General features: G+C 46.3%; 2 protein-coding genes across 5 annotated transcripts in view; both read right to left on the bottom strand.

Moving 5' to 3' along the window:
* LOC121924250 (zinc finger protein OZF-like) overlaps positions 1–16,241 on the bottom strand; it is a 113,457-nt gene that overhangs the window by 94,056 nt on the left and 3,160 nt on the right. Inside the window, exons 3-5 of one of the 2 annotated variants that reach the window (XM_042455536.1) lie at positions 16,141–16,216; positions 14,465–14,550; positions 14,105–14,225 (exon numbers count right to left, since the gene is read on the bottom strand). In XM_042455536.1, coding sequence (XP_042311470.1) covers positions 14,105–14,225; positions 14,465–14,550; positions 16,141–16,216 — 283 coding nt within the window. Of the gene's footprint in view, positions 1–14,104; positions 14,226–14,464; positions 14,551–14,718; positions 15,007–16,140; positions 16,217–16,241 lie in introns of those variants that run through there. The other variant, XM_042455539.1, reaches the window with a different exon arrangement.
* LOC121924279 (zinc finger protein with KRAB and SCAN domains 5-like) overlaps positions 1–16,241 on the bottom strand; it is a 29,025-nt gene that overhangs the window by 8,135 nt on the left and 4,649 nt on the right. The window contains exons 1-3 of one of the 3 annotated variants that reach the window (XM_042455598.1): positions 1,949–2,284; positions 1,137–1,642; positions 847–967 (exon numbers count right to left, since the gene is read on the bottom strand). In XM_042455598.1, coding sequence (XP_042311532.1) covers positions 847–967; positions 1,137–1,550 — 535 coding nt within the window. In that variant the 5' untranslated portion in view covers positions 1,551–1,642; positions 1,949–2,284. Of the gene's footprint in view, positions 1–831; positions 968–1,136; positions 1,643–1,948; positions 2,285–16,241 lie in introns of those variants that run through there. The other 2 variants (XM_042455596.1, XM_042455597.1) reach the window with 2 other exon arrangements.

Raw genomic sequence — 16,241 nt, forward strand, 5'->3', positions numbered from 1 at the left:
CCAGCGGCTTCATGTAAATGTTAAACAGCATGGAGACAGAATGGCGCCCTGAGGAATGCCATATGTCAGCTCTCTCGTAGAGGAGCAGCTGTCCCCCAGCATCACCATCTGGAATCTGCCCGAGAGGTAGGAACGTAGTCACTGCAAGGCAGAGCCAGCAATTCCCAACTCTCTCAGGCGTTCCAGAAGGATACCATGGTCTATGGTATCGAAGGCTGCTGAGATGTCCAAGAGCACCAACAGGGCCACACTTCCCCTGTCAATGCACAGACGGAGATCATCGACCAAGGCGACCAGGGCAGTTTCCACTCCGTATCCCGACCTGAAGCCAGTTTGAAATGGGTCGAGACAATCGATGTCATCCAAGACTGCTTGAAGCTGGTTTGCAACCGCCCTGTCGATCACCTTACCCAAAAAGGATAGAAGAGATACTGGCCGATAATTGTTTTTGTCCAGGGGATCAAGGGAAGGTTTCTTTAGAATGGGTTTCACCACTGCTAATTTCAAGCTCAATGGAAAGCAACCTTCCCTGAGGGAGGCATTGATTATGGATTGTAGCAACTTCAAAGTTACCTCACCTCCCTGGATGGCCAGCCAATTGTGTTTCTGTCCATGTGTGTTTCCGTCTATGTATAACTCAACCCTTTTCTAGCATAATGTCTACTAATTTTTTGCTCTTTCAAAGTGCTGGTTTGAAAAGGATCTCTTTAAACAGTTGAAGCAAAACATTTATTGGACAAGGATCCCTTCCCCATATAGGCTCAGGATAACAAATATACAGTCCACCCATTTCAGGCACATTCAAGACGGGGAGACCAATCTGGGACGCACCCACTGATTCTTTACCCATTATGGCCGTGCTTCTTTCATCTGGCTGTACCATCCACTTGGACTGCATTGTTTTCCCAGAGTCTGAGAGAGCCTTCTCTGCCACAGGAAGATCACCAGCCTCTTCTACAATGAGCTCCTTGGGAGGAAAAACAGTAGTAAATGTCACAAAGAGAAAGATCAGAAAATATAAAAGATAAGGTGTGGGGTTGTATCTTCCCTCCACAATGATTTCCAAAACAAACTGAGCACTAGGTTGAGTTGGGGCTTATAGTATCTTGCAAATTGCTAAGATAAAACTCTCTCACCTGCTGCTTTTCCTTCTTCTTCTCTGCCTGGCTCAGGAGGAAACCTTCGGCCAGGGCTACCGCCTGGGAACTAGTCTCTGCCCGACATTCCCTGACCCAGGCTGCCATCTCTGGGGGAAGGACGGCCAGGAACTGCTCAAGGATCACCAGGTCCAGGATCTGGGCTTTGGTGTGTCTCTCTGGCTGCAGCCACTGATGGCAAAGAGCATGGAGTTGGCTGCAAACCTCTCGGGGGTTGTCAGCTTCCTTGTAGCAGAACTGCTTAAAATGCTCATGTTGTACCTCTGAAGGGGACATATCTTCTGTCAGGCTCTTCTGTGTAGTTTCTCTGCCATATTCTCCACTGCTTTCATCTAAAAGACATGGAAGACCTTTCCCTAACTCAGGGACAAATAAGTCTTGTTTTTCCATCATTGACGGGTGCTCACAGACACGTTACAAAACAAAGAGGCTCTTTTTCCTGTTGCCTGATCCTCATTCAAGGCAAAAGACTGGGGACCCCATTCCTAGAAAGGAAAAATGTTTCATGAATGAGGCATGGTGAAGGATCTCTTTAGGTGGAGATGCTTAATGCTCAGTTTCACTCTAAATATTTGCTCCTCTCCCTGTATAACAGACCAACACCAGGAGTGAAAGAAAAGCTAGAGGAGATGTCTTTTCCTTCGGGTCACAGACTAAGACCTTAACCCTATCCAGCATTCATCTAATAGCTGTGTTGCCATCAATTCATTTCCCAATCTCTCTACTTTCCTTTGTGTGCCCCTGTCAGGCTTCCCTTTAAAGTTCTTTATCAGAAAAAGCAGCAGACTTACCTGTTGAAGAGACTCAGCAGACACAATGACCGGACAGGCTCTTTTCTCATTCAGTTCAGAATCAGGAGGAGGAGGAGTGAAGGCCAGTCCCAAGTCTTGCAAACCAGCTAGTAAAATGTGGGCTAAGCATTGCAACTATGAGGTGGATTTGTAATTGGTTGACCCGGTGAACCCAAAAGGGGCTCAGCAATGGCTCCTTTTCATCCTGAGGAGAAGTGACAGGCTTCTGTCTTGGGCACAGACAGGGCATTTTTTTTCTAGGCTGTATCAACAGGAGTATATTGTCTAGATCAGTGGTCCCCAAACTGTGCCCTTTAAGAGATTTTGGACTTCAGCTCAGTCCGGCCAGAGAGAGGAGAAGGAGAGGAGCTGCTTGGCAGCCATTAGGGACCGTGTGCTTGAGACCGTGTTTTCTTTAACTCAACAACTCTGCTCAAGTGGCATCAGGTTAGAATCAGATATTGAAACAGAATCTTCCCTTTAAGTGTAAGATAGCAGCAAGTACTTTCCTTTAAAGAAGTATTCCCAGTAGATTGACTGTCATATTCATTACTAAAGATTTTGCAGTATGGACAACGAGGGATCTGCTGCAGTCACCTGCAACTCTTGTAGGATGTTTCTCTTCTTGCCTACAGAAGTCGAGAACTTCACATGCACCAAGTGCAAGTTGGTAGCACTCTTGGAGGAGAAAGTGCAGCAGCTGGAGTCCAGAGTAGCTACACTTCAGCATATTAGGGAACAAGAGGATTTCCTGGATACAATAGAACTAACCATCTTGGATGAGTACCTCGCAGAGGAAGATGCTAGGATGGAAGACATCACTTGCCATACAGAGGAGGCAAACAGCTGGAGGAATGTCACAAAGAGAAATAAGCCAAGAAGGAATTGTTCGGGGAGCTTGCAGCTAGAGAACGATTCGAAGCTCTTTCCCTTATCAAGGAGGATGAAGAAGAGCAGCATGGACAGACTTCAGGGACAGAGCAGGGGAGCCTGAGAGTCCCACCCGAGGGAACAGTCGCTGCTAAGCCTCGGAGGAGGCGTGTGGTCGTAGTGGGGGACTCCTTGCTCAGGGGTACAGAAGCAGTGATTTGTAGGCCTGACAAGATGTCTCGAGAGGTGTGTTGTCTTCCAGGTGCAAAGATCCGTGATGTGACAGAGAGGCTGACAAGACTGCTCAAGCCTAATGACCAATACCCCTTCCTTTTGGTCCATGTGGGAACTAATGATACTGCAAGACACAGCATTCAGAACATCAAAAGGGATTACGAGGCGCTTGGTAGGAAGCTGAAAGGAATGGATGTACAGGTTGTCATCTCGTCTCTTCTGCCAGTTGAAGGGCATGGTCCAGGAAGGGAGAGGAAAATAGCGGATGTGAACAACTGGCTTTGCACATGGTGCCGCCGAGAAGGATTTGGATTCTTCGATCATGGGCTGCGGTTCCATGAGGAGGGACTTCTTGCAACAGACGGGTTGCATCTTACGCCAGTTGGAAGAAATGTTTTTGCCAACAGTCTCAAGAACTTGATCAGGAGGGCTTTAAACTGAGTTCCGAGGGGAAGGGAGACAATATTAAGGAAGGCGAAAGGGATGGCGAAAATAGTCAAACTGACATAGAGGAAACAAGGCAAAAAGTGCAAGGACCCAACAGTGGGAGGCAAAAAAACTTGCACAGGCAGGAAGTAAAAGGGAACCATGGTCTGCGATGTATCTACACTAATGCACAGAGCATGGGAAATAAGCAAGATGAACTCGAACTCCTAGTACAACAAAGCAAATATGATATAATAGGCATCACTGAAACCTGGTGGGATGAGTCTCATGATTAGAATGCGAAAATAGAGGGGTATAACCTTATTAAGAGAAATAGGCCAAACAGGAAAGGAGGAGGAATAGCACAATATGTCAGAGATATTTACATCAGTGAAGAGATCCTGGACATCAATCATGGAAGCCAGGTGGAAAGCATCTGGATAAGAATCAAAGGGGAGGGAAACAACAAGGATGTTACGGTGGGAGTCTACTACAGACCCCCAAGTCAGACAGAGGAATTGGATGATATCTTTCTAGAACAGATGACCACACAGTCAGAAAAGAGAGATGTAGTAGTGATGGGCGACTTCAACTATCCTGATATTTGCTGGAAGTCAAAATCAGCAAAATCCTCAAGGTCTAGCAAATTCCTCACTTGCCTGGAAGACAATTTCATGGTCCAAAAGGTGGAAGAGGCAACAAGGGGGTCAGCTATTTTAGATCTGATCCTAACCAACAAGGATGACTTGGTTAATGGGGTGCAAGTGGTGGGATCATTAGGTGGAAGTGACCATGTTCTCCTGGAGTTTGTAATACAGTGGAAAGGAGAAGCCAGGCATAGTCAGACACGCATCCTAGACTTTAGGAGAGCAGATTTCAGTAAACTTAGAGAAGTATTGAGGGTGATTCCATGGTCAGAAATACTAAAAGATACAGGAGTTCAGGACGGATGGGACTTTCTCAAAAGAGAGATTCTGAAGACACAATTTCAAACAGTTCCAGTGAGAAAGAAAAATGGGAGGTGTCTCAAGAAACCAGGATGGATGACTAAGGAACTTTCAACCGAGTTAAGTTTGAAACGGAAGATGTATAAGAAATGAAAAAGGGGGAAATCACAAAAAAGGAATTCAAAGAAATAGCAGGCATGTGTAGGGGTAAAGCCAGAAAAGCTAAAGCACAGAATGAACTCAGGCTTGCTAGAGAGGTTAAGAACAATAAAAAGGGCTTTTTTGGATATGTCCGCAGAAAGAGGAAGAAGAAGGAAACAGTAGGGTCACTGCGTGGAGAAGATGGCAAAATGCTAACAGAAGACAGAGAAAAGACAGAATTACTCAACACGTTCTTTGCCTCAGTCTTCTCAGAAAAAGAAAATGGTGCTCAACCTGAGGATAATGGAGCAGAGGACAGAATAGAGGAATTTCAGCTCAGAATAAGTAAAGAGATAGTAGAGGAATACCTTGTTAATCTAAATGGATTTAAGTCTCCGGGACCAGATGAACTCCATCCAAGGGTATTAAAAGAACTGGCAAATGTAATATCGGAGCCATTGGCAATAATCTTTGAAAACTCCTGGAAAACAGGAGAGATCCCAGCAGACTGGCGGAGGGCAAACGTTGTCCCCATCTTCAAAAAGGGGAAAAAAGAGGATCCCAACAATTATCGTCCAGTTAGTCTGACATCAGTACTAGGAAAGATTCTGGAGCAGATCATTAAACAGAGAGTCTGTGAACATCTAGACGGCAATGCCATAATCACAAAAAGTCAACATGGGTTTCAGAGAAACAAGTCATGCCAGACAAATTTAATCTCATTCTTTGATAAAATTACCAACTTGGTAGATGAAGGGAATGCTGTGGATATAGTATATCTTGATCTCACTAAGGCCTTTGACAAGGTTTCCCATGACATTCTTGCAAACAAGCTTGTAAAATGTGGGCTAGACAAAGGAACTGTTACATGGATCTGTAATTGGTTGACCAGCTGAACCCAAAGGGTGCTCAACAATGGCTCCTTTTCATCCTGGAGAGAAGTGACCAGTGGGGTCCCAAAGTGCTCTGTCCTGGGCCCAGTGCTGTTCAACATCTTTATCAATGGCCTGGATGACAGAATTGGGAGCATACTTATCAAATTTGCAGATGACACCAAATTAGGGGGAATAGCTAATACCCCAGAGGACAGGATCAAGATTCAAAATGACCTGAATAGACTAGAAAGCTGGGCCAAAGCTAACAAAATGAAATTCAACACAGAGAAATGTAAGGTATTGCACTTAGGGCGGAAAAATAAAATGCACAGATATAGGATGGGTGACAGCTGGCTAAATGAAACTACGTGTGAAAGGGATCTAGGAATCCAAGTAGACCACAAGTTGAACATGAGTGAACAGTGTGATGCGGCAGCTAAAAAGGCCAATGCTATTTTAGGCTGCATCAATAGAAGTATAATGTCTAGATCAAGAGAATTAATAGTGCCACTGTATTCTGCTCTGGTCAGGCCCCACCTAGAATATTGTGTCCAGTTCTGGGCGCCACAATTCAGAAAGGACATTGAGAAACTGGAGCGTGTCCAAAGGAGGGCGACTAAAATGGTAAAAGATCTGGAAACCTTGCCCTATGAGGAATGACTCAGGGAGCTGGGGATGTTTAGCCTGGAGAAAAGAAGGTTAAGAGGTGATATGATAGCACTGTTTAAATATTTGAAAGGATGTCAGATTGAGGAGGGAGCAAGCTTGTTTTCTGCTGCTCCAGAGAACAGGACCCAGAACAATGGATGCAAGCTACAGGAAAAGAGATTCCACCTGAACATTAGGAGGAACTTCCTGACAGTAAGGGCTGTTCGACAGTGGAATGCACTCCCTCGGAGGGTGATAGAGTCTCCTTCCTTGGAGGTCTTTAAACAGAGGCTGGATGGCCATCTGTCAGGGATGCTTTGATTTGGATTTCCTGCATGGCAGGGGGTTGGACTGGATGGCCCTAGTGGTCTCTTCCAATTCTACGATTCTATGATTCTAAGCCTCAACTATTTTGGCCAGTAGTCTGGGTTTCTGGGAGCTGAAGTCCAAAACCTCTTAAAGGGCAGTTTGGGGATCACCGGTTTAGATCAACGGAAGTAATAGTGACACTGTGTTTTGCTTTGGTCAAGCTTCACCTGGAATACTGTGTCCAGTTCTGGGCATTACAATTCAAAAAGGTTGTGGGGAAACTGGAGCATGTCCGGAGGAGAGCAACCGAAATGGTGAAGGATCCGGAAACATGCCTTATGAGGAGAGACTCAGGGAGCTGGGTATGTTCAGCCTGAGGAAAAGAAGGTTAAGAGGTGATATAATAGCTGTGTTTAAACTTTTGAAGGACTAAGAGCTGTTTGACAATGGAACAGACACCCTTGGAAGGTGGAGGAGACTCTTTTTTGGAGGACTTTATACAGAGGCTGGATGGCCATGTGTTGAGGGTGCTTTGATTGTGTATTCCTGCATGGCAGGGGTTTGGACTGGAAGGCCCTTGCAGTCTCCTCTAATCGTATGCTTCCATGATTCTAGGTCCCACGGAAAGGCAGTGAGTGGCTCAGGCCTCTCTCCCAAACCCTTCCCCTCTGATGGACCATAAGGCTACTATCGTCAAGGATGGCAGCCTCATGCTGTGTCCAAGGGAAAGAGAAGGGTTCCCCCATAGAGCTGGAAAGGGCCCCATAGGGCCCCCAAAGTCCCTGCTTCCCTCTCCATGAGGGACTCTTCCTCCTCCTGTGGAAAAGGAGGAGGGCTGGGATGGCACCCTTCAGGCCTTCTGCTCAGTCTCTTCACAGAAGGCCTTTCAAGGGGGAGGCAGGGCAATCTCTCCCATTTTCCATTTATTCCTAAACTGTTCTTGACCTTTCAAACTCTGTGGCTGTAAGAGAAAAACAATGTCCCTTTTTAGTTTGAGTATAGTGTCCATCATTACAAAGGGCATTTTATAACACTAAAAGAACAGGAAAACAATGGCGTAAACAAAAATTATGGAAACATAATTATAGAAAGACTTCAGAAATATATGACAAGGAGACTGACTCCCAAAGCGAGCCTTCTCAGGGAAGCCCTCAGAAGGGCAAAAATATCACTAAAGGTTTCACTGCTTTTTCTGGGCATGAATGTTCAACTGGAGGTGAAGAAGTTTCTGTACTCTAGAGGTTCTAAGAAATACAGTGAAAGTATTTTTCCACCACAGAAAACAAGTAAAAGACTGAGGACTGCAAGCCGTCAACCTTCAGAAACAGCACTTTAGAGGAGCTGCCCTTATAGCTTTGCCAAGAGTACACAAATAAATAATAATAATAATAATAATAATGAATAATAATAATAATAATAAAATATATTATATCCCGCCGCTCCAGCTGGAGAATGAGAGCGGGTAACAGCAAAGTGGAATACAATATCAACAATAAAAACAACAAGCCCTACAGAACCCCAGACCCAACCCTCCCTCCCAACTATAACATTAACAGTAAAAAGTTTTAAAAAGTACAAACAATACACAAAGTTTAAAAAACAAACACAAATAGAAAAAATAAGATAAAGAGGGGATTCAAGTGGTTCGGAACATATCCAATCGGGGAAGGCCTCCGGAAGAGAAAGGGTTGTTTGTCACTTTTTGAAAGCCTCAATCGAGGAGTCAATTGGCAAAGCTCTTCTGGAAGGTCATTCCATGTTTTTGGAGAGGGGTGTCAGAGAAGGACCTCCAGGAGTCACTGCCAGTCTGGTCTTTCTAGAGTGTAAGAGATTTTTCCCGAGGATCGGAGTGTGCAGGAAGGATTGTATGGAGGAGGCGTTCCTTCAAGTAGACTGGACCCAGGCCAATGGTAGGGCTTTAATAGGTGATAACCAACACCATGGTACTTTGCCCGGAAGCTAATAGGCGGCCAATGTGTAGTGATTTAAATAGGTGGTAATCTGGTCGAACTGGGGATTTTCCAGCAACCAGTCTGGCTGCCAGGTTTTTGTATCAATTGGAGCTTCCAGACGGTGGCACAAAGTTGCCCCAGGTAGAGCGAATGCAGAAATCAAGGCAAGAGGTTTACTAGAGCATGTACGACCGTTTCTGAGGTCCCGCTTCCAAGGTAGGGGCGCAAAACTGGTGACAGCCGAAGCTGATAACAGGCACCAGGACGTAGCCAGGAATGTAGGAAGGGGGAGGTCCAGAATAAGTGCCACCATTATATAATGGGGCTTGGGCGCAGCAGCACACACCAATTCATTTTCTAATGGAAGGGGGGGTCCGGACCCCAAGAACCCCCCCCCGGGTACATCCAACAGGCCTCCTGGCTGTCGCATCAATCGTAGAAGTCAGCTGAAGCGACAAAATTCCAGGGATCAACCCACCCAAGCTGCGAATGCAGTCCTTTCAGGGGAAGGGGTGCCCCCATCGAGAACTGGTGAACGTTACTCCATAAACCGGAGGGGGGTTACCTATCAGAGTACCTACCTCCGTTTTATTGGATTCAGCTTAGCCGATTTTCCCTCATCCAATCCAGTCCTGACTAATTAAGGCCAGTCATTCAGGGGGAGATGCCCTCCGTGTCACTGAAAACAGTCCGAGACCATAGGAGAATAAAATGTTGGATGTCATCAGACGTACTGACAACACCGCAACCCATGTTCTCCGGATGATCTTCACCCAGCGGCTTCATGTAAATGTTAAACAGCCATGGAGGACAGAATGGCGCCCTGAGGAGGCCAATAATGTCAGCTCTCTCGTAGAGGAGCAGCTGTCCCACAGCATCACACCATCTGGAATCGGCCCGAGAGGTAGGAAACGGTCACTGCAAGGCAGAGCAGGCAAATTCCAACTCCTCAGGCGTTCCAGAAGAGATACCATGGTCTATGGTAAATCGAAGGCTGCTGAGAGTCCAAGACACCAACAGGGCCACACACACCCCCTGTCAATGCACAGACGGAGATCATCGACCAAGCGCGACCAGGGGGCAGTTTTCCACTCCGTAGCCCATACCTGAAGCCAGTTTGAAATGGGTCGAGAGTACAATCGATGTCATCCAGACTGCGTAAGCTGGTTTGCAACCGCCCTGTCGATCACCTTACCCAAAAAAGGATAGAAGAAGATACTAGGCCGAGATTTGTTTTTGTCCAGGGGATCAAGGGAAGGTTTCTTTTAGAATGGGTTTCACCACGGCTAATGTCAAGCTCAATGGAAAGCAACCTTCCCTGAGGAGGCATTGATGTATGGATTGTAGCAACTTCAAAGTTACCTCACCTCCCTGGATGGCCAGCCAATTGTGGTTTCTGTCCATGTGTGTTTCCGTCTATGTATAACCCAAACACCTTTCTAGCATAATGTCTACTAATTTTTTGCCTTTCAAAGTGCTGGTTTGAAAAAGGATCTCTTTAAAACAGTTGAAGCAAACAATTTATTGGAACAAGGATCCCTTCCCCATAAGGCTCAGGAAATAAATATACAGTCCACCCATTTCAGGCACTTCAAGACGGGAGACAATCTGGACGCACCCACTGATTCTTTACCCATTATGGCCGTGCTTCTTTCATCTTGGCTGTACCATCCACTTGGACTGCATTGTTTTCCCAGAGTCTGAGAGAGCCTTCTCTGCCACAGGAAGATCACCACCACCTCTTCACAATGAGCTCCTTGGGGAGAAAAACATAGGAAATGTCACAAAGAGAAAGATCAGAAAATATAAAAGATAAGTGGTGGGGTTGATCTTCCCTCCACAATGATTCCAAACAAACTGAGCACTAAGGGTTGAGTTGGGGCTTATAGTATCTGCAAATTGCTAATATAAAACTCTCTCACCTGCTTCCCTGTTCTTCTTCCTTCTTCTCTCCGTCTCGCTCTGGCTCAGGAGGAAACCTTCGGCCAGGGCTACACCCGCGGAATAGTCTCTGCCCCGACATTCCCGACCCAGGGCTGCCATCTCTGGGGAAGGCGCCCGGAACTGCTCAAGGATCACCAGTCCAGGGACTGGGCTTTGGTGTGTCTCTCTGGCTGCAGCACTGATGGCAAAGAGCATGGAGTTGCTGCAAACCCTCGGGGGTTGTCAGCTGTAGCTCCCTGTAGCAGAACTGCTGTAAAATGCTCATGTTGTACCCGAAGGGGACATATCTTCTGTCAGGGACGCTTCTGGGCTAGTTGTCGCTGCCATATTCCTCCACTGCTGGTTCATCTAAAAGACATGGAAGACCTTCCCAACTCAGGGACAAATAAGTCTTGTTTTTCCATCTTGAACGGGTGCTCACAGACAGAAAAAACGACAACAAAGAGGCTCTTTTTCCTGTTGCCTGATCCTCATCAAGGCAAAGACGGTGGACCCCATTTCCTAGAAAGGAAAAAAGGTTTCATGAATGAAGGCATGGGGAAGGATCGCTTAGGTGGAGATGCTTAAATGCTCAGTTTCACTCTAAATATTTGCTCCCTCTCCCTGTATAACAGACCAACACCCAGGAGTGAAAGAAAAGCTAGAGGAGATGTCTTTTTCCTTCGGGGTCACGACTAAGACCTTAACCCTATCCAGCATTCATCTAATAGCTGTGTTGCCATCAATTCATTTCCCAATCTCTACCATCTCTCTACTTCCTTTGTGTCCTGGGTTTTGCCCTGTCAGGGCTTCCCTAAAGTCTTTTAATCAGAAAAAAGCACAGACTTCACCTGTTGAAGAGACTCACGAGCAGACACAAGAAGACCGGACAGGCTCTTTTCTCATTCAGTTCAGAAGCAGGAGGAGGAGGAGTGAAGGCCAGAGCCCAAGTCTTGCAAACCAGATATAAAGTGTGGGCTAAGCATTGCAACATGAGGTGGATTTGTAATGGTTGTTGACCCGGTGAACCCAAAAAAAAGGGGCTCAGCAATGGCTCCTCCCTTTTCATCCTGAGGGAGAAGTGACAGGCTTCGGTCTTGGCACAGACAGGGCAATTTTTTTTCTTCTAGGCTGTATCAACAGGAGTTATTGTCTAATGTGGGTCCCCAAATGTCCCTTTAAGAGTTTGTGGGATCCCTCACTCAGCTCAGTCCGCCCCCAGTCGGCTAGTCAGGCCTCTCCGGCCAGAGAGAGGAGAAGGAGGAGCTGCTTGGCAGCCATTAGGGACCCCGTGTGCTTGGAGACCCGTGTTTTCTTTAACTCAACAACTCGGCTCAAGCGTGGGCACCAGGTAGGAATCAGATATTGAAACGAATCTTCCCCTTTAAGTGTAAGATAGCAGCAAGTACTTTCCTTAAAGAAGTATTCCCAGTAGATTGACTGTCATATCATACTAAAGATTTTGCAGTATGGACAACGAGGGATCTGCTGCAGTCACTGCAACCTTGTAGGATGTTCTCTTCTTGCTACAGAAGTTGAGAACTCCACAGCACCAAGTGCAAGTTGGTAGCACTCTGGAGGGAGTGGCAGCAGCTGGAGTCCAGAGTAGCTACACTTCAGCATATTAGGGAACAAGAGGATTCCTGGTACAATAGAACTAACCATCTTGGATGAGTACCTCGCAGAGGAAGAGGCGGATGGAAGACATCACTTGCCATACGAGGGCCAACAGCTGGAGGAATGTCACAAGAGAATAAGCCAAGAAGGAATTGTTCGGGGAGCTTGCAGCTAGAGAACGATTCGAAGCTCTTTCCCTTATCAAGGAGGTGAAGAAGAGCAGCATGGACAGACTTCAGGGACAGAGCAGGGGAGCCTGAGAGTCCCACCCGAGGGAACAGTCGCTGCTAAGCCTCGGAGGAGGCGTGTGGTCGTAGTGGGGGGACTCCTGCTCAGGGGTACAGAAGCAGTGATTTGTAGGCCTGACAGATGTCGCGAGAGGTGTGTTGTCTTCCAGGTGCAAAGATCCGTGATGTGACAGAGAGGCTGACAAGACTGCCTCAAGCCTAATGACCAATACCCCTTCCTTTTGGTCATGTGGGGAACTAATGATACTGCAAGACACAGCATTCAGAACATCAAAAGGGATTACGAGGCCTTGGTAGGAAGCTGAAAGGAATGGATGTACAGGTTGTCATCTCGTCTCTTTCTGCCAGTTGAAGGGCATGGTCCAGGAAGGGAGAGGAAAATAGCAGATGTGAACAACTGGCTTTGCACATGGTGCCGCCGAGAAGGATTTGGATTCTCTCGATCATGGGCTGCGGTTCCCATGAGGAGGGACGCTTGCAACAGACGGGTTGCATCTTACGCCAGTTGGAAGAATGTTTTTGCCAACAGTCTCAAGAATTGATCAGGAGGGGCTTTAAACTGAGTTCCGAGGGGAAGGGAGACACAATAAGGAAGGCGAAAGGGATGGGGCCGAAATATGTCAAACTGCATAGAGGAAACAAGGCAAACAGTGCAAGGACCCAACAGTGGGAGGCCAAAAAAACTTGCCACAGGCAGGAAAGTAAAAGGGAACCTGGTCCTGCGATGTATCTACACTAAGCACAGAGCATGGGAAATAAGCAGTAGAACTCGAACTCCTAGTACACCAAGCAACATATGCTATAATAGCATCACTGAACCTGGTGGGATTGTCCTCATGAGTGCTGAGAATGCGAAATAGAGGGGTAACCTTTTAAAGAGAATAGGCCAAACAGGAACAGGAGGGAGGATAGCACACTATGTCAGAGATATTAACACAGTGAAGAGATCCTGGACATCAATCATGGAAGCCAGGTGGGAAAGCATCTGGCTAGAATCAAAGGGGAGGGAAACAACAAGGATGTTTACGGTGGGAGGTCACTACAGACCCCCAAGTCAGACAGAGGAATTGGATGATATCTTTCTAGAACAGTGACCACACAGTCAGAAAGAAGAGTGTAGTAGTGATGGGCGACTTCAACTTCCTGATATTTGCCGGGAAGTCAAAATCAGCAATCCCCTCCTCAAGGTCTAGCAAATTCCTCACTTGCCTGGAAGACAATTCATGGTCCAAAAGGTGGAAGAGGCAACAAGGGGGGTCAGCTATTTTAGATCTGATCCTAACCAACAGGATGACTTGGTTAAGGGGGTGCAAGTGTGGGATCATTAGGTGGGAAGTGACCATGTTTCTCCTGGAGTTTGTAATACAGTGGAAAGGAGAAGCCAGGGCATAGTCAGACAGCATCCTAGCTTTAGGAAGCCGATTTCAGTAACTTAGAGAAGTATGAGGGTGATTCCATGGTCAGAAATACGTAAAAGATACAGGAGTTCAGGACGGCGGATGGACTTTCTCAAAAGAGAGATCTGAAGACACAATTTCAACAGTTCCAGTGAGAAAGAAAAGGGAGGTGTCCAAGAAACCAGGATGGATGACTAGAACTTTCAACCCCGAGTTAAGTTTGAAACGGAGATGTAAAGAAATGGAAAAAGGGGGGAAATCACAAAAAGGAATTCACAAGAATCGGCCGGGCCATGTGTAGGGGTAAGCCAGAAAGCTAAAGCCAGAATGCAACTGCACAGGCTTGCGAGAGAGGTTAAGAACAATAAAAGGGCTTTTTTGGATCTGTCCGCAGAAAGAGGAAGAAGAAGGAAACAGTAGGGTCCTGCGTGAGAAGATGGCAAAATGCTAACAGAAACAGAGAAAGAAAGAATACTCAACACGTTCTTTGCCCAGTCTTCTCAGAAAAAGAAAATGGTGCGCAACCTGAGGATAATGGAGCAGAGGCAGAATAAGAGGATTTTCAGAACCCAAGGAAGCCACCGTCTCCAAATTCTCCTCCATGACTTCCGTATGCAAGGCCCTTTGGTCTGGATCCAGAAAGCACCACTCCTCCTCACTGAAATACACAGCCACCTCCTCAAAGCTCACCTAAATAAAAAAGATCCCCATCAACCCAACATACTGAACTGAATTGGGAAAGAAAATGAAGTAGCTTAGGGCTGCTGAATGCAATTAATCTTTAGTGTAATGGCACTCAGTCACTTTAATGAACAAATCTGACTCAATAAAGGAAAAGGGAGTGGTTCTGCCTGGCCCAGAAAGACAAGCAGAGAACCAGGGAACCCAGCCTGATTCCTTCTTGGTCCTCCAGGGAATTTGGTCCCTACCTGATCCAGGGTCACAGAAGCTGGTCTCAGTCTGTGAAAAGAAAGAGAAGAGCTGGGATCTATTGGCCACCGCTGTGTTTCGTTGCCTGGAGGGAAACAAAAGGCAAAACTGTTCCTCTGCTTCTGACTGATGTATTTGTCTACTCAGCCAAACAAGGACAATTAGGCAGATACGTTTTTAGTGAGTTAGAATGACCAATAGGTTGTTCGGAAAACAAGACATGATTATCCTTTATTATTATTATTATTATTACCAGTGCATGTACGACCGCTTTAAGGTCCTTTTGGCCCAGACAGGGACGCAGTTGGCGTATCAGCTGAAGTTGGTACCAAGCACTAATGGCCATTGCATCCACTTGAGATGATAACTGTAGAGATGAGTCCAGGAGTACCCCCAAACTGCGAACTTTGTCCTTTAGGGGACGTGTGACTCCGTCCAGGGCTGGTTGACAAATCTTCATCTCTGGACTTGAGGTACCTATCACGAGTACCTCAGTTTTCTCTGGATTCAGCTTGAGTTTGTTTTCCCTCATCCAGCACATTACTGACCCTAGGCAGGCATCCAGAGGAGAGATGCTGACCTTAGTCACTGCAACAGTTGGAGACATAGAGAGATAGATCTGGGTGTCATCACCGTACAGATAATTCCGTGCCCCATGTCTCCGGATGATCTCTCCCAGTGGCTTCAAGTAAATGTTAAACAGCATGGGGGATAGAATAGTGCCCTGAGGGGAGTCAGATGTCAGCGTTCTCTTAGAGGAGCAGCTATCGCCCAGCCTCACCATCTGGAATCTGCCCAAGAGATAGGAATGGAGCCACAGGAGTGCAGTGCCCCCAATGGCTAATTCCCTCAGGCGTTCCAGAAGAATACTACGGTCGATGGTATCGAAGGCCGCTGAGATGTCCAAGAGCACCAACAGGGTCACACATCCCCTGTCAATACTCAGACGGAGATCATTGACTCAGGCGACCATGACAGTCTCAACTCCGTATCCCGCCTTGAAGCCAGTTTGAAATGGGTCATTTATTATTATCTTTTGTTTATATAGTGCCATCATTACAAATGGCATTTTATAACTAAAAGAACAGGAAAATGGCTGTAAACAAAAATTATGAAAACATAATCATGGAAAGACTTCAAAAATATATGCCAAGGAAGACTGACTGCCAAAGCAGCTTCTCAGGGAAGCCCTGAGAAGGGCAATATATCCCTAAGGATTCACTGGCATTTTCTGGGCATGAATGTTCAACTGGAGGTAGAGAGGTTTTCTGACTCTAGAAGTTCGTAATAAATACAGTATAAGTATTTTCCACACAGAAAGCAAGTAAAAACTGAGGACTGCAAGGTCGGCAACCTTTAGAAACAGTATTTTAGCTGCCCTTGTGCAGATTTTGTATCTTTGCCAAGAGATACATCAATTGTATGTTCTGTCCACTTGTGTTTCCGTCTATATGTATAACTCAAACCCTTTTCTGGCATAATCGCTACTATTTTTTCGCTCTTTCAAAGTGCTGGTTTGAAAAGGATCTCCTTAAACAGTTGAAGCAAAACATGTATTGGATAAGCATCCCTTCCCCATATACAGTAAGCTCAGGAGGGCAAATATACAGTCCACCCATTTCAAGCACATTCAAGATAGGGAGATCAATCTGGGAAGCGCCCACTGATTCTTTACCCATTATGGTGGTGCTTCTTTCATCTTGCTGTACCATCCACTCGGATTGCACTATCTTCCCAGAGTCTGAGAGAGCCTTCTCTGCCACAGGAAGATCACCA

This window comes from Sceloporus undulatus, chromosome 2 (genome assembly GCF_019175285.1).
Source record: "Sceloporus undulatus isolate JIND9_A2432 ecotype Alabama chromosome 2, SceUnd_v1.1, whole genome shotgun sequence".
Lineage (NCBI taxonomy): Eukaryota > Metazoa > Chordata > Lepidosauria > Squamata > Phrynosomatidae > Sceloporus > Sceloporus undulatus.